Raw genomic sequence first — 22,492 nt, 5'->3', positions numbered from 1 at the left:
GATGAGACGGTAGTTCAGGAGCTTTTTTGTGGTCTGCAGAGAGTTTGTCTGACTTCTGCATCTTTCCAGGTGTCGGGAAAGGTGGCTGTGGCGATGGAGATGTTGAGGATGGTGGTGATCTGGCGGCTAATTTGGTCTCTTCCAAGGTTGAAAAGTTGGTGGGGGCATAAGTCGGTGGGTACTCCAGAGTTCATTAGAGTATTTGTGTTGGGTGTACTGAGCTGCTCCCATGTGATGAGTGGCTGGTCAGTGGCAGTGGTCAATGGGATGCTGAGGTCGGTGGGTTGAGGTTCGAAGTTTTCGTAGATAATTGCTATCTTATTGTGCAAGTGGTCAGCGAGGGCGTCCCAGAGGTCCTACGAAGAGTTTTTGTTGGCTGACAGGCAGATGAATTCTCTGACAATGGTGAAGAGTTCCTTAGTTTGGTTGGTGCTGGTCTCGATCCGGTTTGTCAGGACATCTGCGTTTCGATGTGCTAAGTGATCAAGGCGTTTAAGTTCTCTCTCTGCCTGGTTCAGGTCTGTTGTAAAGGTGGACTAAGTATTACTGAGGGCTTCTGTCAATTGGTGCAGAGTGACCTTGGTCTAGCTGTAGAACAGGGCATATTGGCGGTTGGGGGGGTGCAGGGAGGTCCGGCAATAGTGAAGTGTACAATGGAGTGGTCCGACCAGGTGAGTTCCGGGGTGTGGCTATACCTGATTCTGTTACTGGTCATGACATATGGCCCAGCTTGTGTCCTGCTTTGTGCATGGGATATTTGACCAGCTGCTTGATGCCAATGTTGTCCAATCGTTCCAGGAGGTTGGTGGAGTTTGTATCGGTGGGGTTGTCAAGGTGGAAGTTGAGGTCTCCCAAGAGTACGAAGTATTTGTATTAGATGGCAAGCGGGGTGATGAATTCAGCTATGGTGTTGCTGAGGCTGGTTCATGGTCCTGGGAATCTGTAGGCGAGGGTACGTTTGATGGTGGGTTTATCGTCTGTGCGGCACTGGAAGGTTCACGTGTTACATGATGGTCTCGTCGTCGGTGGTGGTGCAAACGACTGATTCTTTATGTATGATGGCGATGCTGCCTCCGTGCCTGTTGATGCGGTTGCAGTGTTTTATCTTTTAGCCAATGGGTGATGCGGTGGTGATGTTTGGGGTGGATGCTTGGGTGAGTCCGGTCTCTGAGATGAAGGTCACATTTGGGCAAGAGTGCAGATGGTGTCCCAGACTTTAGTGGCGTGTTTGCATAGTGAGCTAGAGTTGATCAGGAGGCAGCCAAGTTGTTCTGAGGGGTGGGGGGTGTTGCGGCCTGTGGGGATGGCGTTGCATTGGTTGCTGTGATGGCAGTCAGTCCTAGTGTGGCAGTAAACCAGCATCTGACGCAGGAAAAAGGGCCCGTGTAGAGGCAAGGCAACATTTGTTGCATCCAGGTGCACGGAGATCTGTGGCGGAGTATCTGTGGGAGTACGAGGGGCAGGGTTCCTGGCGCTGGGCATGGTCCCGGCCCGGACAGGCACAGACGGGCTTGCCAATGGCCACACAGCATCCTCAATATGTAGTCATGGGAGGGCCCGCCTGGGAGACAGGAAGTGGGTAAACGGCAGGAAGAGGCAAGCGGTAAAAGTATTACAACATTCGCAGTAATAAACAAGAAATAATGTAATGTCCCCAAGTAACAAAAATAACAGAAAAAGCCTGGCAGCAAAAGTCTTTATATCGCAATAGACGGTAAAAAAGACTGGGACCAGAAGGAATGTGGCGGCAAGCAGTCACCCGACAGCGGGGACCGAACAGGAGGCTTTGTGTGCTGGGAGTGTAGTCTTTCCTCTTCGAGCTAGCCAGCAGCCCTGGGGGAATGGCGCACAGGACCAGGGGTCAAAAGCTACTCAATTGAGCCGTGCAACGGCCTCCGTAAGTAGTCCTAGGAGGTTGGAGGGGCTGTCCGGGAGGTGGGAAAGCAGGTAGTAGGAAAACAGCGGGAGCGGGCGGGGGATGGTAAAAGTATTACAACAATTGCAGTAATAACCACAAAATGATGTACCGTAACCAAATAACAAAGAAAACAGGAAGCTAAAGTACTTTTACCACACTAGAGGATAAAATAGACTGGGGTCAGAAGTAATGTGGCAACAAGCAGTCACCCGACAGCTGGGACCGAACAGGAGGCTTTGAGGGCTGGGGGCTAAATCCTTCCTCGTGAGCTGGGCAGCAGCGCAAGAGGAGCGGCACACAGGACCAGGTGTCAAGGGCTACTCTGCCTTTGTGGTATTTGTTGTACCAGCGCTTTTTAGGAGCAATATTCGCTCACTCTTCCATGGTCTGTCATGCTTGTTCAGGCTGAATTGTGAGTTAGCTTCTTTTGTATCTGTGACCCACTTAACTGTTTTCCTTACCCCGTATTCTATAATTGTGTTTGTAGAAATGTCTTCTTCTTGGATCCTTGCAATTTGGACCTGGTTCATCGAAAGATCAAGTCTGTTGCTTTGTGTGTGTCGGCGTGTCCGGGAGAAGAACTAAAAACATTATCTGATGTTCAGAAATTTGCTGAGACCAACGGTAAGCCACAAAGTTAGGTTATGTCTGTTTCCACCTGATTGCACATTGGGTATTTTCGTGATTGCACTTTGTGAGAGAGCCAAGATTCCTCAACAAAATGGATGTAACCCTTAAGTAAAATTCTAAAATAATTAGTTTCAATTGCTTTATGTGATAATCCCTATGAGTAATTGGCTCATGACCACCCTGCAGACACCTCAGGACCCACAGGTTCCATGGGTGTTTTATTATAGCATAACAATGCTGGTTCTGGTGGCTCAGTGGATTAATGCATCCACAGTAGGGGCCTGAGTTCGACCACATGGCCACAGGTTCAAATCCTGGTGGGTCCACTCATCCTTTCATCCTTCGATGGTGGATAAAATAAGAACCATTGAGTTGGGTAACAATAACCATCTGTTATTCAGCGCCAAGTTACCCTTCTGAGTGAATGTGCACTTTACAAAAACAGATGTTTTAGTACTTAAGGTGCCCGCTGGTATCCACGTAGAAGTCCGAGAGAGTTTTCAATGGAGTTCACTCACTAATATTTAGTCTACTGAGCAAATAGAAAATCTTAGGTTTGACCTAGTATATCAATTATATACATTTTTAACAAAAATGTTCCTTTGCTGTTGTCCTGACGTGTAGTCAATCTTTTGCACCCTAGTCCTATCACAAAATGTTGAATGTTCCCTGGCCTCTAAACTAGGCCTTTTAAATGGCTCGAAGTCTGAACACGAGTCATGCCGCTTAAGCAGTTCTTCAGTTTTTATGCTACTTTTAATTTCTTAAAATATGAAAACTTAATTCTGGGTAGGTATCTAAGACCACTGGGTGTCATTTGGAGTTGGTACGTATTTCATTCAGTGGTTATGCGTAATCTTCCCTTTCCCAACTGGTGAAAACTTGATTGTCCCAGAATGGTGACACGCAAGTTTTCGTGTCACAGTGAGTTGCACAGCCTTTTGCACATTTGCAAAATATTGACACGTACTCCTCAATTTTGTCAAAGTTCATCCAAATTTTATTTTTATAGTTCATCCAGTTTTATCTGTTACGTCAAGTTAGTAGAAAACAACTTTTTCAAGCATTGTAAATGACACTATTATTGCCCATCCGGGCATATACCCAGGCACGTAATCTGTCTCCAATCCTCCTGCATATTTTCACCCAATGCATTTCAGTCTAACTTCAGACCTTCCTCAGGGGTATCTATAAATATCAAAAGTACACGTCAGCCCCATACAAATCATAATCAAAATTAATTTAAAACACAAACTTTGTGTTGCTCTATGTGACATTATATAAACCAGCCTTTGTAAAATGATGTGCCCATCCATAAACATATATCCTCCTGCAGCCCCTTCCTTTCAAGGTTACCAGTGTGATATTAACCCGAAACTCCTCCGTGTCCCAAGCAAAATACCCATTGTTTCAATCCCCACTCGCTACAGTTTTCAACCTCCCAATTATACCGCCCATCTCACTCATGCCCCAACTCCCCGTTTTTGCTTTTCTTAATGAAGATGTTGATACGGCCTGTATAATCACAAAGTTCAAATCCTGTCTGAAACCCTGTACACCCACAAGTACATATTTAGACCTGCCACCCCCTTTCCATACGCACTTCTATATCACTCTTTCCAATCTTAAATACTCTCTTTTGGTGTATTATCGATAACTTCCCAATGTCTCAAACACCCTTCCTCGAGATCTAATCTCTCAAATTTACCAACTCCAACTTTCCGTTTATTATATCCCTGCCTTAACAGCCCAATTTGTACCTGCAGTATCTTTGTCGTCTCGACCGCACAACCTCCCGGCTAAACCACAATTTTTAACATCCCGTCATCTCAGGAAATCCCCTCTTTTAAATCTAACGTCTCCAGCCCCACCTGTAATCACTCTTGTCATGTGGTTTCCCAGCTCCACCCTTGGTGCAATCACCATAATCGTTCAACCCCCCTGATCTTTCTACCAATGAACTTAAACCGTGGTGGTAAAAAAATGTTGCGTACTCCTTATATAAACATCATTCAATCCCTTTGTAATCAAAAATAAAAATAATAATGCCTCCATGATTTGTATAGTCTGAAATGTCTTTCTTTCGATGACATATTCTGTCCAGATGACATCTGTTTGGAAGAATCATTGACGTAACCTTGTATTTTTGTTGCCAGTTTAATCTCAATTAATCCTCGTGGGTGCATTCAGAAGTGGAACGACGTTTACTATAATCACACTGCAAGGGGTCTGAAGCACTCCTGGTTTTTGCAAACTTAGCTCCTTTGCTCTTATTCAAGTTTGGCGTGCATTCACTCGTTCACGCTCCGTTCCAAAAGTGTGTGTTGAAATAATCATCCCAGAATGGTGACACGCAAGTTTGGGTGTCACAGTGAGTTGCACAGCCTTTTGCATATTTGCAAAATATTTACACATACTCAACAATTTTGTCAAAGTTCATCCAAATCTTATGTGCATAGTTCATCCACTTTTATACGTTACGTCATGGAAATGGAAAACAACCTTTTCAAGCATTGTAAATTACACTGGAATTGCCCATCCGGGCCTATACCCAGGCATATAATCTTTCTCCATTCCTCCTGCATATTTTCACCCAATGCATTTCAGTCTAACTTAACACCTTCCTCAGGGGTATCTATAAATATGAAAAGTACACGTCCGCCCCATACAAATCATATTAAAAATTAATTTCAAATGCAAACTGTGTGTTGCAGTGTGAAAACTTGAATGTGACATCTGATGTTATTGTATGCTGGAGGCATTTATATAGTGCACATTCTGCAATTGGTGTGGCCTTGCATCGATGTCTGAGGCTTGCAGTCTGATTTAGATTGTGGTGAATAAACCTGTAATATCTGTATATGTCCATTCCTTTATTAAGTGAATGTGTCAAGTTCATTGACCTTTGATAGCATGATTTTGCTATTGAACCGGAATGAGAACAAAGACTTTTCCTGATTGTTTTGACCGGTTATAGCACATTGGATAGGAATGAATAGCTTTTATTGCTGATGGTTTGATGGGTACCTTGGCTTGCCTATGTTGGATGCACATTGGTTCTCTGTGTTCAATGGTACTTTAGTTTCTCCAGTATTGGATCATTAATAGATTCACACCCTCAAATCATTCCTCATTGTCGAAGTGGGAGTCCCGCGGTACCTTAATAAAGCAATGTGTTTCACTACAATAGGTCAAATTATACACTGTAGCCAATCCGGTGACAGCACCCTCTAGAGTACTCCCAAAAGAGGTGGGATCCCTCCCATTTTCTACCGTATGTCGTTTACTGACCATTTCCTTGAGCTCAGATCAATATACTATTTTCTCTACGCTCTTGAGAAGATGTTTTTCCTGAAAGTTATTTTCTGCAAATATCTACAGATATTCTGACTGGATCAGCATGTCACATCCAACCAAAAATTGATTATTCAGATCTTGTGACACTTGTGTGAAAAAGAGGCTGCACTTGGATAACCCACATAAAGAATACATATATTGCCTCCATCTCGTACATAAGGTGAGAGACTGCAAAATCTGTTGCATCTTTTCTCAGAAAACATTGAAAGACAAGGAAGGTAGACTTTTTATACGGCACCAAAAATGAAAGACTGAGTGCCTCTTGTCTGAGTAGGACAGTGATCAGTCTTCAAAGACTGCAACATCTCACAAACGAGCTAGATCTACTGGAAAAGTTTCCTCTGAGCCATTTTCTAAGGCTGTGATAAAGTCTCATCACTTAGAGGCATTAGGAGCCTCAAAAAAAGAACATTCTCCAGAAAAGGTTCATTCACAACCTAATGCTTCTTCCCTTAAAGAAGCTCAGTCCAAACGAGCCTCAAAGTCTTTATCGACGACAATCAAGTCTCTCAAGATGACTTAGTTCTACATTCATATTCTCATCGATGACTGTGCCATTGACAACAGCGCCAACAATGACGACTACCTCAACATCGACGTTTTACTACAGCTTCATCGGTTAAGATCATCTCCTCTTCACCACTGTCATCGACGACAATCATAACAGCAAGAATATTAAAACAGCCATCGACAAATTCCACCAGTGATGGCGGTAGACTTGCTGTCAAAGAAAAGGTTAGTCAATGACAGTCATCACCAACGCAACACCCTATAACGCCAACATCACAGCTGTCGATAGGACTATCATCGACGAAGGAACAGTCTGTCGGATCCGTCAACAAAGATGCCATTGACGATGATACAGTTGACGAAGGCTCCGTCGATGAAGGACTCGCCCACTAGAAAACGGTTGACGACGGACCAATGGACGGCGTCGATAACAAACAAACGAAGATATCCTTAAAAGCAGCATTTCTCCCATTGTCTTTAATGCGTGTAAAGGATAAATTGACTACAGAGACAATTCTTCCATCCCCAAGTAAAGTGTTGCCCTACCCTCCTGAGCAGCTGTTGGATAATGATGATGATGGGGCCCCCTTTGGAGTGGCTTATAGTTTGTGTACGGTTCAGGTGAAATGGCAGGATGACGATGCCTAGCAGTATTATGAGGAATACTACTATACTTCTGGAGAACACTCAGAACAATACCAGGAAGAGTATTCAGTTAATGATCAACAAGAAACATCCATTCAGATGCCTATACCACTAGTGTGCAGTTTGCAAAGTATGCCCCAAGACTACTACTGCAGATTTCCAACATCTGCGACTGCAACTTCAATGCCACAAACACCAAAACCAATGCCATCTCCTTAAATTTGCACGCCGCTCCCACGGTCAGCCCCATTGTTTACAACCCTTGCAACCCCTTTACCAACATTGGCTGATACACTTGCTAACCCCCCCAGCTGACAATGCTTTTCCACAAATGAAGAGCAAGAAGAGGGGGAAATATGAGGTACTACACACATTTTCACTAAGATGTTCGCTCCAGTGGTGGCCTGTTTTAGACAGAGTGGAGTTCAGATCTTTCCATATCTGGACAACTGGCTGATAAAGGCACCCTCACATCAGCAAGCCGCAAAGGCCTCAGCAACATATCTCTCATTATTCAACAGACTAGGGCTCACAGTCAAACATCAGAAATCTCATTTAAATCTGAAAACAACATGACGTTCTTGGGAGGATTCCTAGACACTGTCCTCCCAAGACAGGCAGATAAAGATTTGACTGCTAGCACAGAAATTGGCTGCAAAAAAATCAGTTTCTGTCTGCATTTACAAATCGCTCCTCGGAATGATTTCCTCTTGCATCTCTTTCATTCTGAATTGCCGTCTACAGATGCGTCCACTTCACGCGGAATTTGAAAAATACTGGCTGCAGGCCCAGGGGTTCGATGTCATTCAAATAACTCCAACAGTGAACAAATCCATGATACAGTGGACATGAACATCAAATATATCCAGTGGTCTATCATATCTGGCACAAATCCCCGAGTATGTCATAACAGATGCGTCCCTGGAATTTTGGGGTGCTCACCTCGAAGTCCTAAAAATCCGCGGCAAGTGGGATTCCAAACAAGCGAAAATATACATCAATCTGATGGAGGTGAAAGTCATTGCCTTGGCATTAAAATATTTTCTCCCCAAGGTATCGCAGTGATTCGTGCTAATTCGCACTGACATATCACCAGCATGTTTATATCAACAAGCAGGAAGGAACACTCTCAAGAGCACAATCTCTTCAAGCTCAAGAAATCTGGAATCGGTCTCTTCAACACCAGATAACGCTCAAAGCAGAACATGTCAAAAGTTTTAAACATCCTTGCCGACTCGTTAATCAGAACCCATATCACCTGCCCCGAACTGGGAGCTTGACATTCTAGAAAACTTGTTCCATTGTTTGGGCAAGCCAAACTTGGGCTTGTTTGAGACAAAGGACAACAACATTTTTTAATTCTTTGCAAGTTGGCATTCACAGTAGAGATCGTGGGAGATGCGTTTTTGATGAGATGGTCAGGGATTTGTTCTTACGCTTTTTCTCTGATCTCATTGAACCTAACCTTTCCTTCAATTCAATTCGGACAGTGTAATACTTCAGACCAAATTATAAGTAATTGCATTCTTTAGACGTCAAAAGATGTCTCAAATTGTATTTACATAGGACCCATCAAATCTGCAAGGCGGATCAGTTATTTGTGGCATATAAAGAACAGTGAAAGTGTCTCCCAGAATCTAAACAGACCATTGCCAGATGGATTACATCCACCTTTCAATTTTGCCACAGACAAGCATGAAACCCATTGCAAGACAAAGTCAAAGTTCACTGCACCAGAGCTGTCTCCACCTCCCAGCTCTTTTTGCTAGTGTGCCCATCCAGCACATCTGCCGTAAAGCAACATGGCGCACGGTTGCAAGGCTTTATGGCCTGGATGTGGCTGACAAGACTGATGCAGCTGTGGGACAAGCAGTATTGCGACATCTGTTTAAAAAGGTGAGCCTTTTATACCTTTATTTCCCAACGTCTGCTGTGCTATTATGTTATCATGGTTTAATGATAACTATTCTGATTCAGACATATGAATCTATGAAAGATTCAATACTGGAGAAGAAAGTTAGTTACTTACTTGTAACTGTAGTTCTCCAGTATTGGTATCTTTCATGGATTTACATGCGATTCACCCTCCTCGCCTGAGAGATTCCCCTTTCTTTCTAAGACTAATGTACTTCACTTGTGCTAGAAAATCTGATGGATTCAGCCTCTTTTGGGAGTATTCTAGAGGGTACTGTGACCGGTTTGGCTACAGTTTATAGTTTGGTCCTTTTTAAAAAAGGACTCATATAGGCTATAAAACCTATGGTTCATTCCCATTATGTCCTATTATAGTGATCCACATTGCTTTATTATGTTACAGTGGAACTCCCACTTCGACAATGGGGAATGATTCAAGCATTTGAATCTATGAAATATACCAGTGCTGGAAAACTACAGTTACAGGTAAGTAACTCATTTTCGTATGGCATGGCCTGGTGGGAAATGTTGTTCGCACAATGATGGGGATAGGAAGGAATAATTTTTATTGGTGATGTGTACCTTGGCTTGCCTGTGCTGTCATGGATGCAGGTTGGTTCTCTCTGTGTGCAATGGTACTTTAGTGTGTGGCATGGCCTGGTGGGAAGTGTTGTTGTGAGCACAATAATGGTACTGGAGATCCTACAGTGTCAGGAGTTGGAATTGCACACAAATGATCATTTGTAGTATTTTTCATTACCACAGTAACTTGCAAGAACACAGGAGGGCGGCTGTACATTCCCAGGTTGCACTTCTCTCTCTCTATAACTAGCCCAGGTTTGCTCCAAGTCTGTATTAAATTCCATCCCATATGTGTAGGGCCTGAGTCCTGCTGTTTCCTGGTGGGCAAAATGTGCTGCATTTTTTTGATATTTCTTTAGCCTTTGGTAAAATGTGTTGTTCTCAAGCCCTCCATTAACTATAAATGTATTAATGCAGACATTAATCATACTGGCGGCTGTTTGTGTTTTGTGAACCACATTTTAGAGGGTAACATTGGCAAATCTGTTCCCTGGTAAGCAGAATTAGGGTTTTGCCATCAGCAGTGACTACCTAAACTGAGTTTACGTATGCAAATAACTTTCTCTTACACACCCCAATGGCAGCACAGCCACCACCAATGATACTCATAACCTCACATGTGACATTGAAGCATTACTTATCACCTTGATGATAAGATTGTCTCACTACTCGGGTCCTTTATTCCTCATGCTCTCTCCCAACCCACTCTCTCTCCACCCTTTTTACCCATCTTCTGTCCATCCACCCTCTTCTTCTCCTATGGCTTTATTTGCCAGCCTCTTTCTCTCCCTCACCCCAGCCCTTTCATCCAACCTCTTTATTTCTCCCAGTCCCTCCCATGCATTATCTGTAGGCAGAAATGGCTGAATAGCTGCCCTTTTATAATGATTGTTATTGGTCGGTTAACATTTCTACTGCAGAGCAGTTCCAAGCTGACATAAGTTCTGTCTATAGATTGCCTATGTGATGTTATTGCACTAGCCAAATATATGATTTATGAAATCAATTATTTATTTAGCATTGTTAATGCATAAATTATAGATGATATTCTATGCAGTCAAAATGATGCAAATGTTAAATCATGGCCATTGATTTTCCTTAACTCTTTGTTAAGTTAATAATTTACAGGGAAGTTCACGGATTTTTGTGTAACAGATTAAGGGACATCAGTTTGTCCTAAAACATGGTCTTTTCTTTCTCACCAGGATTAGTATCTATAATAATGGTATAATGGAAATATTGTGTTAGTACCCAATTTGTATTCAAACTCAGTCAGTGTGCCACAATTGTCTGCCAAATAGCCAAAGTGGTGACCCTTCCCTTTACTTAACTGTACACATTTCCCTGCTCTTCCCACCACCTCTTCTATTTTGACCTTCCCTTCAACCGTTCCTTCTTACAGCCCTACAGCCATTCTGCTTTTTCAGCATTCTGGGCTACATGCTGTCACACAATAGTCAGCATGCCAAAGACGTCTTTTTAGGTCGAACCTACTACCCCGCGCATGCACAATCTGTTGCAAGGCTTATTATGTCTTATCAGGTACATAAAGGGGCCTGAAGCCCGTCCACTGCTTACTATTAGTTGGCTTTTCTATCACTCATTTGCAGCTTCTTATTTGTGTCTTAGCTTGTCTATTTTGTGGTTCTCCTTCCCATGGAGCATTGCCTCTTTACCGTTGCTGTGAAATGTTGGCGTCTTTGCTTCCACTGCTTGCTTTTAAAGGACTCTTTTTTTCTGTTAATCACACTATTGAGAGTGCATGTGTTTTCGAAGGTTTGAGCTCATATTCTTCTCACCCCGCACGTTATGTTGTTATCTGTCGGCCAAGTGCTTTTCTCAGTTGCTTATCCCCACTTGCGCCCTCAGTGTTGCTTTCCCACCCCTGCCCTCTCCTGTGTTGTTTTGACTCCCCCCCCCCCACCCCCCCCCCTCTACCGCCCACCCAAAAAATTGATGGTACAAACAGTGGTCACCAAAGAATAGAGGGAATGCACCTCCTTGGTACCTGTGATAGTGGGGCTTAATTGCCTTCTTTCGATCTAACCCTGCCAGGAGTTTCAGGCGAGAATGCAAAGCACCAAACGAACCTGGAAAAGCCCACAAATGTAGATGACTGTGTTTAGTGGCCTGCTTTTATGGACCATTACTTGGTTTAGTGCTGTTTCCCTTTTCCCTCGGGCCTCGCGTACTGGCACATGCCATTGTTCGTTGCGCGTGCAGCTTTAGAATGTTGTACAAAAGGGGGTGGTGATGGACGGAGCATCTGAATCAATCAAACACTCACACCCAGTCAAAAGATCTGGGTTTAATCCATCACCGTTCTTTAGCCCACTCTGCCACCCCAGTTCAGACATGGCTATATGCAAATCAGTCTGACCCTGTGCCTCAAGGAAACAGTCCAGCCCGAACTGCCAAGCCATTTCTTCCCTGGACTGGAAACAAGCTTCCGAGGACCGGTTTCTGGCATTCCAGCCGTCTTCAGCCCAGCTTGCTTGAATCCAGTGGCAAAGTGAGCAAGGGACTCACGTCTGAGCGTACCGCTTTAGAATGTTGGGCATGGTTAGAGTCGGGAATTCTGTAGCTACTGTTGAACATGAATTTGTGATACGGCGCTCCTGATGTAAGTTCAGTTAATGTAGTGCAGTGTGCTTAGTAAGTTTCAGTAGCAACAAGTCACTAAGAAAAGACATGATACCAAATACACTGCCAACGATAATGGGGTCATAGTACGTGATGAAAGGGGAGTGAAATGTCCGAGTAACTAAATGGATGGACTCAATTTCAGTGAGACCCATCTAGTTGAGTGCGTGAATGGATTTACCGTTCGGCATAGAAATGGTTGAATAACTGCCATGCTGTGAGACAGTGGCGTAACATTAAATGATGGGGACCCCAGTCTCCTATATCTGACAGGTGTTCAGTGGCCTTAGGTAGAATGTGGCCCCTCTGAAAGGTATGGACCCTCTCAAGGGTTGACCGCCTCCCTCCCCTGCTGGAGCTGCAAGGACTGTAAGAGTGGCCCTGTGAACTTGGGCAGTGAGTCTCTCTATGGAGGTGTTACATAGTCCAGTATCCACGCAGATGTCGTCTCAAAGCTTCGTTTTTAATAAGTAAATACACATACAGGAAACAGGTGTGCCAGATCCAGCAGCCGCAACAGTACTGAGCTGGAACCTTACAATAGAACATGAACAGGTCATATAGTAGATGAATGTCACTGCACTTTGGAAGAGAATGCATCCCCAACACATACCCCTCCTTATAAACAGACTAAATATGTGTCTAACTACCACCCCACCCCATTACACAACAAAACAAAAAACGTTAACCCACTACAAAGTCCTTCAACCAAGCAGGCAAATTCTTTTTCCTGCCACACTTCACAAGCTGCTCCATACTGCATGCCATTATCTACCTTACCATCCACCACATGGGTACTATCGCCCACAAGATTACTCGCGCCATCATTTTGTACACTAATCTCACCGATATCGGAAGACCAAAGGGGGGTCTATTATTTTTTCTAATTTCACTTGCCCCTTCTTACACAAGGCTACACATTTCCAATTCTATACTCCTCCATTCTCTAAACGGACAGCATTTTTAAGAACCTCAGTCACTTTTTACGGTTCAAAAAATGTACTTTTGTCCATGGCAACTTGGAACAGGTTTTTTAATTCTAACCCAATCATCAACTTCTACATGAACTAATTTGACATTGTTACGGAAATCATAATACTCTTTACTCCTTTGTTGATTTTCCACCAACCTTTCCTTCACCACTTCAGGCGACCACTCTAAAACAGTGCTGTCACATAACCAACCAGGATTGAATTTGCACCTAGGAGATCTACATCTCCTCATCACGAATAGAGATAACCCTGCCTCATCATTCTTTGTAATTCTATACGCCCACACAGCTTTCTTGACAGCTAATGTCCAATCTACTCCTTTAGTAACTGCTCTTTGAATTACACCTTTAACCGCACGTTAAACCTCTCGACTGCCATTTCCGCTAGGATTGTAAAGTGCTGTACTTTTGTGTTTGACCCCCAACTTTGGCAAAAATATGTTTTGGCCGCCAAAGAACTAAACTGCACACCATTATCGCTCAAAAGGGTGGCAGGAATACCCTCTGACCTAAAGGTTTTATCCAAAAATTCTAGTACTCTGGTGGTGTCACTTTTTCCACAACATCCACTACTGGCCACTTATTTATTTTATTTTATTTATTTTACAGATTTGTAGAGCGCATGGCTGCCCGTAAGCGTCCCAGCGCTAGTGATAAGGAACCAGGTGCAAGGGAAGCGTTACGGGAACAGCCAGGTCTTTAGTGCCCTACGAAATGAGAGTAGGTTGGGCTGGGCTCTGATGTCTGGGGGCAGTGAATTCCATAGCTTGGAAGCATTATATGCAAAGAGTCGACCTCCAGAGCGGGCTTTCTTGATTCTGGGTACGGATGCCAAGTTGCAGTGAGAAGAGCGTAGCGTTCTCTTGGTAGTATACGGAGTGATAAGGTTCTTTAAGATGGGTGGGGCCTTACCATGGAAGATTTTATGTGTCGTGCAGAGTGCCTTAAATTGAATTCTCTCCTGAATAGGCAGCCAATGCAAGGCGTTCAGGGCTGGTTTGGCTGATCAACGACGATGGGTTTCTGTGAGAAGACGGGCGGCAGTGTTTTGTACTGTCTGGAGTTTTGATATTACTTTTTTAGGGGCCCCCAGATAGAGGGCGTTGCCGTAGTCTATGCGGGACAGCACAAGACCGTGAATCAAGAGTTTTTGAGATTGTTTTGGAAGTAAAGGCAGAATTTTTCTAGCGGTCCTTAGTAGGCCATGGCACACACCAGCCGTTTTTCTTGCTTGGGTGAAGAAGTTGAGGCCTTCATCCAGCCAGATTCCTAGACTCTTGATTTCTTGTTTCGAATTGGGTGGCGAGCCCATACAGGGTGGCCACAGGGATTTAGGTTGGTAGAGTGACTAATTGCCCAGAACCATTATCTCCGTCTTGTCATTATTAAGTTTGAGATGTGAGATGTTCATCCATTTAGTTATGTCGCTAAGACAGGTATTGAGGTTGGTGAGGGATTGATCTTGCTGACTTAAGGAGACTACCAATTGGGTGTCGTCACCGTACGTTAAAAGCTTGATCCCGAATGGGGTGACGATCTTCTCTAGGGGGGACATGTAAACATTAAAATGGGTCGGACTCAAGGACAAACCCTGAGGGACCCCACAACTGATGGCAGTGGGCCTGGAAGTGAAATTACCATCTGCTACCTGGAAGGACCTGTCGGTAAGGAAGGATTCCAACCAGGACAGGGCTGTCCCTACGATTCCGAGATCTCTGAGCCTGTGAACTAGTGTCGAATGGTTGACGGTGTCGAAGGCTGCGCTCAGGTCCAGGAGGATCACTGCCACTGATCCTCCTGAGTCGATGATTTTTCTTGCCTCTTCGACAACCGCCAATATCGCAGTTTCTGTGCTCTGGCCGGGCCTAAATCCCGTCTGAGACGGCTCCAGTAGACCATTGGTTTCAAGGTAATCAGAAAGTTGGTGATTGACATATTTCTCGGCTATCTTGCTGATGGCCGAGAGCAAGGAGATCGGCCGAAAATTGCCTAATTCTAGTGGGTCCAGGTGCGATTTCTTAATGAGGGCTTTGACAGTTGCTTTTTTCCAGCTTGGTGGAACAACCCCGTGGGTGAGCGAGATGTTAATCAAATTTGTCAGATAAGGAAGAATGGTAGGCGCCACTAGCTTTAGGATGTTAAAGGGTGCGGGATCGTTTGGGGATCCACTTTTAATCGAATGTAGTATTGGGGAGAGAGAGTCTCTTGTCAAGGGGGTGAAGTAGGACAATTGATATGCTGTAGCATGGGGTGTGAGGCTGGGCGGATTAGAAATGGAAGGATCGTCAGATGTTTGTGATGGAAGAGAATTGAGAATGTTTTTAATTTTTGATTCAAAAAATTCCGCAAGTTCATTGCATCGGTTAGCTGATGGCTCTACTAAAGGGGGAGGATCTGGTGCTTTGAGAAGTTTTTTAGCAATTTGAAATGTCTCCCTTGATGAGTTGGCAGATGATTTGATTTTTTCCTCAAAATATTTGACTTGGGCGATTTTAAGTGCCTTTTTATAATTGAGAATGGTCTGTTTATATTCAATTTTTTTAATAGGGTCAACATTTTTTCTCCAGTCTCTTTCCGATTTCTTACAGACTTTTTTTTAAAAGTCGCATTTCCTGGGTAAACCAGGGGGAGGAGACTTTGCCTCGGGTTTACAGGATGATTTTTTAGGTAAGGTTTTGTCCAAAGTCTCTCCTATCCATTTCGAAAACTCAGCGTCGGCATGAATAGTGAAGTGAATTGTCACTTAGACAATAAGTCAATCAACACAATTACATACTCCTGCAACTCACCACCCGGACCCATCAGATCAATGGCAATATTCTGCCATGGCTGATTAGGAATATCACCTTCCGACATGGGAGGTCTCAATGTCTCAATGTATTAAGGTTTTCTCTGAGACAGAGCAAACAACACAACTGCAAACAAACCTCTCTACAGCTTTGTCAACACCAGGGCACCAGAAGGATTCCTTAACCACATTCTTCGTACTCACTATGCCAAAGTGTCCTTTGTGGCATAACTCCAATATCCAGCTTCATAAACCCACCAGTGGAATTAAACTGCAAACTCTAAACACGATATCCTTGTTCACAGATAGTTCTGTTCTAATTTCTCTGAAAGCTCTATATTCTACAGACCACAATTACTTCTTGGGCCAATCCTCAGACATGTACCTTAAGATTTCCAGTAGGACCTTGTCCGCCAAGTGCTTATCCTCCCAAACTTCATGCTCAATGGCCTGCAAACCAGAATCCTGTATTGATGCCACCTTGAAGTCTTTCCATTTATCATCCTCACACACCTCTAACGGATTAGGTAACCTGGATAAACAAACAGCCATTACATTTCCTTCCCTGGAACATATACTATACTGTAGACCTAGTCCTTCATCCTCATAGACAACCTGGCCACTCTAGCTGAAGCAGACAAACTACCTTCTGTAGTGAGCAACTTAATGAGTGGTTTATGATCACTGCGAATGACAACAGGCCTTCCCCAAATAAAAGCTCTGAAGTGATCAAGCACATGCACACGCTAATGCCTCCCTATCTATGATATGATACTTCTCTCTGAGGGGGATAGAGACCTGGATGCAAACAGGATGTTGTTTTCCTTGCCCTGTCCATCCCTTTGAGTGAGAACCGCCCCAAGACCCTTGATGCTAGCATCAACTGTGATATAACTATCCAAATTGTGGTCAAAACTGTTCAAGCATGGTACTTTTTCCAAAAATTCCTTAATGTATAGGAATTTTTCTCCACACAGGGAATCCCAGCAAGATTTTGCATGTTTCTTGAAAAGTTGTCTGATATTGAACACCCTCTCAGAAAAGTTAGTGATACATTTGGCACAATATTCAACCATTCCAAGGAAGGACCTTACCTCATCCTTACTCGTGGGAGACAGTGCTTTTGTTATAACATGTATCAAAGCCTGTTTAGGCTTAACACCATCTTCACTAATCACATGGCCCAAATAAGACACACTTCTTTCTGCAAACTTGAACTTGCTAAACTCAATTGTCAGTCCCTTGCTTTCTATGATTCCCAACACTTTATGCAATTTCTCATCATACTTAATTTTATCCTCCCCAAAGATTAAAATGTCATCTTGAAAAAACAATACACCATTTTCTTTCCAATCAATTTGTGCGTTAGTCTTCGGAATACAGTTACAGCTGAAGCGAGGCCAAATGACATTTGTTTGAATTGGAAACATCCAAAAGGCGTGATGATGCTCGCAGACTTTGAATGACGCGGCCCCCAACTTATGCCCAACCGCTGTACTGTTCAATTTTAAAAAAACAGTGAGTACAACAGATTGGTAGATCCCAAGTTGTACCAAAAATCTGCTCCAAAAGCAATGCGCCTTGGCTGTTGAAATCCCAGAAATCTTCCCACAGTAACATTCAGCTGCCAAAGTCTCAATGTTGTAAAAATCTGAAAGAGACACGTTAGTGATAGATTCCTTTACCTTAGAATATTCCCCAGGCGTCAGACTGGATCCGGAAAGTTTTGCTTAGCAGTACCCCTGTGCGTCGGTAGGTGGCGTTGTGCAGCTCCATGTCTGTCACTGGCGTCGTAAGCGCCGAGATGACGTCACAGAGACTACTTAGGTGCCACCCATGCGTGCTGACGTCAGTTCTTTCTTTTTCCGTACCGAAAGCGCAGATCCGGATTGAGCACGTACCTCATTCATTTTTTGACTACTGTTTTGAGACTTTTTGTCTCCTTCTCTTGTCTCCTGGTGCACGTAGGGATGCCCGGATTTAAGTCTTGTGGGTCGTGCTGGTAACATGTCGGTGCCGGACCCCTACGATGTGTGCCTCTACTGCCTGGAGACCGACCATAACTCCTGACACTGTTGAGAATGCTGAGCCATGGCCCGAAGGCCTTGCGGGAGCTGTGCCGGAAGTTGCTGGAGGTCCGGCATTCCTCTCACTGCCGCTCCAGGTCTAGGGGCCGTTCACGGGACCGCTAGCGGAACCGGAGGTGTCGCTCCTCGGGCTCTAAGTCTTCGCCTTCAGATTCCAGTAAGCAACGCCATAAAAAGAAGTCGAAGAAGCATGTTCGCTCTACGATGTCCCCCCGTTGCTCCCTGGAGGCTAACGAAGGGCGCAGGAGCTCAGCTCCTGCGGTTCCTCTGGAGCCGGGGAGTCCTGCGGCCTACCCGGGTCTGTCGGCGACTCCCGAACAGATGCAAGAGTTTCTTGCTGCCATGGACTGCCTTTTTTGGCCCCGGGCTCCCGCCGGCGCATCTTCGGGCCCCGCGGTCCCGTGTCCAGATCCTGTTGGCCCGGCAACTCTGCCACCGGCGCCACAGGATCCTGCGCCGCTGGCTCTGGCCCCGTCGTCACAAAGTGCAGCGCCGGCAGCTCCGGCCCCGGCACCGCCCCTTGGCTCTGGGTGCCATTTATACCACCCCTGCCCCAAACTATTTTGTTCCGTCCTGAGATCTGAATTGTAATACGGCTTCATCTCGGCCCCGGCCGGCGCCATTCCCGACGCCGCTTGTCCCGTCTCTGGCCCTGCTGCCGCGACCGGATCCCTCTACACCGGAGCCGGACGAGGACTGGGACGGATCCGAGGACCCCCTTGCCCGGCAGTGTGACTCCGAACAAGATTGGGTGGACGATTTTGAAGATGCGGGCAAACTTGATGTGTCTTCTGACCTGGAGTTTGCCTCTCCTCCACCTACTATGGAGGAGGGTGCTTCCTACACCGTGGTGCTGCATCGGGCTATGGAGGATCTCAATCTCGACCTCCCTATGGTGGCCCTTTAAACCACCCTCCTTTCGAAGGTGCTGCAGACGGCGTCTGCGTCGTCTGAGCCGCTGCTCCCTTTCAATGAGGCCCTCACCAAAGTCCTCTTGGGCACTTGGTTGCAGCCGGACAAGGGGGCGCCGGTGGATAAAAACATTACCAGGCATCACCGCCCAGCTCCTGGTGAACCCGCATTCTTGACCACTCACCACATGCCTGAGAGCCTGGTCATTCAGGCCTCGACATCGCAGAGTGCCTTTCCCATGGCTCCGCCGGATAAGAACTCTAAAAGGCTTGACCAATTTGGCAAGAGGATGTTCTCCTCAGCCAACTTGGGGTTGCGGTCGGTTAACACAGCCTGCTTGTTGGGCCGTTACTCCAACACGGTGTGGGATTCTGTAACTCAGGTCTTGCCTCAGTGTTCTGAGGGGGTCCAGGCTGGCCTTTCCCAAGCAATTGCGGAGGGTAAGGATGCGGCAAAGTTTGCAATCCGGTGTGGTTTGGACATCGCTGATTCGTTGGGCAGGCCGATTTCTACGACTGTGGCGTTGCGGCGCCACGCCTGGTTGCATTTCACTGGGTTCTCACCCGATGTCCAGAGTTCACTCATTGACATGCCCTTTGATGGCTCCCGCCTCTTTGGCGATAAGGCAGACAGTGCCCTGGAGCGCTTTAAAGACTCGTGGGCCACGGCCAAATCTTTGGGTCTTTCCGCAAAGAACCCTGCCACGCCTGGGCTTCGTTCCTTTCGTGGCCAGGGCAGGGGCACCCAGGCACGCTCTTCCAGCAAGCCGATGCATAACCAGTCTCACCGCGGCTGTGGATTCCGCAGGGGGGCGGGTCTGGTAACCAGCACGCGGGTCAGTCCACTCCCACCCCCGCTGCTTCCGCCTCCAAGCCTTTCTATTCCGAGATTCAGGGAGCACCCCACGCCGGTGGGTGGCAGGATCCGCCACCACCTCCACCACTGGCGAGAATTTACATCAGACAAGTGGGTGCTGCAGATAATAAGCCAAGTTTACGCATTACCCTTTCTGTCCTTCCCTCCGGCCATGCCACCTCGGTACCACCGCATAACGGGGGATCATTTCACTCTTCTCCGCCAGGAAGTCTCGGCCATCCTGGCCAAGGGGGCCATTAAGCGCGTTCCCGGTCAGGAAGTAGGGAGTGGTTGTTATTCCCACTACTTTCTGGTCCCCAAGAAGGACAATGGGGGGCCTGCGTCCTATCTTGGACCTCCGGGACGTCAATCGCTTCCTCCGGAAGGAGAAGTTCAAGATGGTGACTCTGGCTGAGGTCCTGGCTGCCCTGGACCCTGGAGACTGGATGGTAGCGTTGGACTTGCAGGACTCATATTTTCACATCCCCGTCCTGCCGGGCCACCGGCGCTACCTGCAGTTCATGGTGGGCCAGGAGCATTTTCAGCTTGCTGTGCTCCCCTTCGCACTTACCAGTGCCCCCTGGGGTGTTCACGAAAGTAATGGCGGTGCTCGCAGCTCATCTGCACAGGTCAGGGGTGTCAGTCTTCCCCCTACCCCGACGACTGGCTGTTGAAGGGAGGCTCGCCCCAGGCAGTCGTCACCCACCTCCAGACTACGGCCGACCTCTTGCATTTGCTTGGGTTCTCTATCAATGTGCCGAAGTCGCACCTGAGTCCCTCTCAGAAGCTCCCCTTCATCGGAGCGGTTCTGGATTCAACGCTGTTTCGGGTTTATCCTCCCAAGCAGCAGGTCAGGGATATTCAGGCTATGATTCTGCTCTTTCAGCCTCTATCCTGGGTTTCTGTCAGGCTGACCCTCCGGCTTCTGGGCCTGATGGCCTCCTGTATCCTGCTGCTGACACATGCCAGGTGGCATATGTGGGCTCTGCAGTGGAACCTGAAGTTCCAGTGGGCACAGCATCATAGGGACCTGTCCGATCGCGTCCAGATCTCAGAGGGCGCTGCACGACAGTTGTAGTGGTGGCTCACAAATCGTGATGGGGTCAGTGGCGGATTCCTCTCCCTTCCCCAACCGGAGCACACCGTGGTGACGGATGCGTCCCTCCTGGGATGCGGAGGCACACATGGGAGAGGCGGAGTTCAGTGGCCTCTGGTCTCCGGCGGAGTCCCGGCTCCATATCAACCTTCTGGAGCTGCGGGCGATCCAACTTGCACTGAAGGCATTCCTTCCCTCTGTCCGGGAAAGTGTAGTGCAGGTGTTCACGGACAACACCACCTCCATGTGGTATTGCAACAAACAGGGCGGGGTGGTGTCGTGGACCCTATGTCAGGAGGCTTTGTGCCTCTGGTCATGGCTGGAACATCAAGGCATTTCCTTGGTGGTTCAACACCTGGCAGGTTCTCTGAACGCTTAGTCGGACGAACTCAGCTGCCGGTGCATGGTGGATCAAGAATGGCTTCTGAACTCGGATGTGGCGCGAGGTCTCTTTCTGCAGTGGGGAGAGCCTTGGTTAGATCTTTTCGCCACCACAGAGAACTCGCAATGCCATCTGTTCGGCACGTTGGAATTTCCAAGGCGGCACTCGCCCAGAGACGCTTTTCGTCGCGCGTGGAGTTGCGGTCTGTTGTACGCCTTTCCGCCTATACCACTTCTGCCCAGAGTGCTAAGATCAGGTGCGACTGGGCTCAAGTCATTCTTATTGCTCCGGACTAGGCTCGAAGGGTATGGTATCACGAGCTACTTAGTATGAGCATCGATCCCCCGATCCATCTCTCTTCGGGAGGATCTTCTGTCGCAGCAGCTGGAGACGGTCCTCCACCCGGATCTGTCCAGCCTCCACCTCCATGGAGATTGAGCGGCGACAATTGACACCTTTCGATCTTACTCCCGAAGTCTGTGATGTCATTCTGGCACCCAGACGTCCCTCCACCAAAACGGTATACGCATGCAGGTGGAACAGATTTGTGGCGTGGAGCGCAGCAAAGGCTGTGGATCCCCTTTCTGCCCTTCTTCTGAGGTTCTTCTGTTCCTTCGCACTATCAAAGGTAATCTTTTGGCCATCTCCGCCTTTCTACAGCTTCCAAGTCAGCCTTCTCTTTTTAAGTCCCCGGTTGTTAACCATTTTCTTAAGGGCATTAGGCATAAGTTTCCACCCGTACCCTTCATGATGCCTCAGTGGGACTTAAATCTTGTCTTGACTTTTCTGATGTGCGCTCCCTTTGAGCCCCTTCATAACTTTCCCTTATGTCTTCTCACTTTGAAAACGGCTTTCCCGGTTGCTATCACCTTGGCCAGAAGAATGAGTGCCCTCCAGGCCTTTTCTTTCAAACCTCCTTTCCTTTCTGTTCATCCGGACAAGGTGGTTTTAAGGACCCGTCCTTCTTTTCTGCCAAAGGTTGTCACGCCCTTCCACATCGGGCAGCCCATCACTTTGCCCAACTTCTTTCCGCATCCTTCAAAGGAAGAGGAGACTCTCCACCGCCTGGACTCAAAACGTGCTCTCGCATTCTTTCTGCAGCGCACACACCAGTTCCAGGTGGATGATCAGCTTTTTGTTGGTTACGTGGGTGCCAAAAAGGCTCGGGCTGTGCACAAACGG

General features: G+C 46.5%; 1 protein-coding gene across 3 annotated transcripts in view; it reads left to right on the top strand.

The window, feature by feature from the left end:
• Positions 1 to 22,492, top strand: part of SLC44A1 (solute carrier family 44 member 1) — a 576,430-nt gene that overhangs the window by 329,942 nt on the left and 223,996 nt on the right. For all 3 annotated transcript variants that reach the window (XM_086962088.1, XM_086962089.1, XM_086962087.1), the window contains exon 4: positions 2,406 to 2,542. In XM_086962088.1, coding sequence (XP_086818214.1) covers positions 2,406 to 2,542 — 137 coding nt within the window. The remainder of the gene's footprint in view (positions 1 to 2,405; positions 2,543 to 22,492) is intronic.

Source organism: Lissotriton vulgaris, chromosome 3_1, assembly GCF_964263255.1.
Source record: "Lissotriton vulgaris chromosome 3_1, aLisVul1.2, whole genome shotgun sequence".
NCBI lineage: Eukaryota > Metazoa > Chordata > Amphibia > Caudata > Salamandridae > Lissotriton > Lissotriton vulgaris.
Note: the sequence above shows the minus strand (reverse complement) of the source record. Positions and strands in the feature narration are given on the sequence as shown.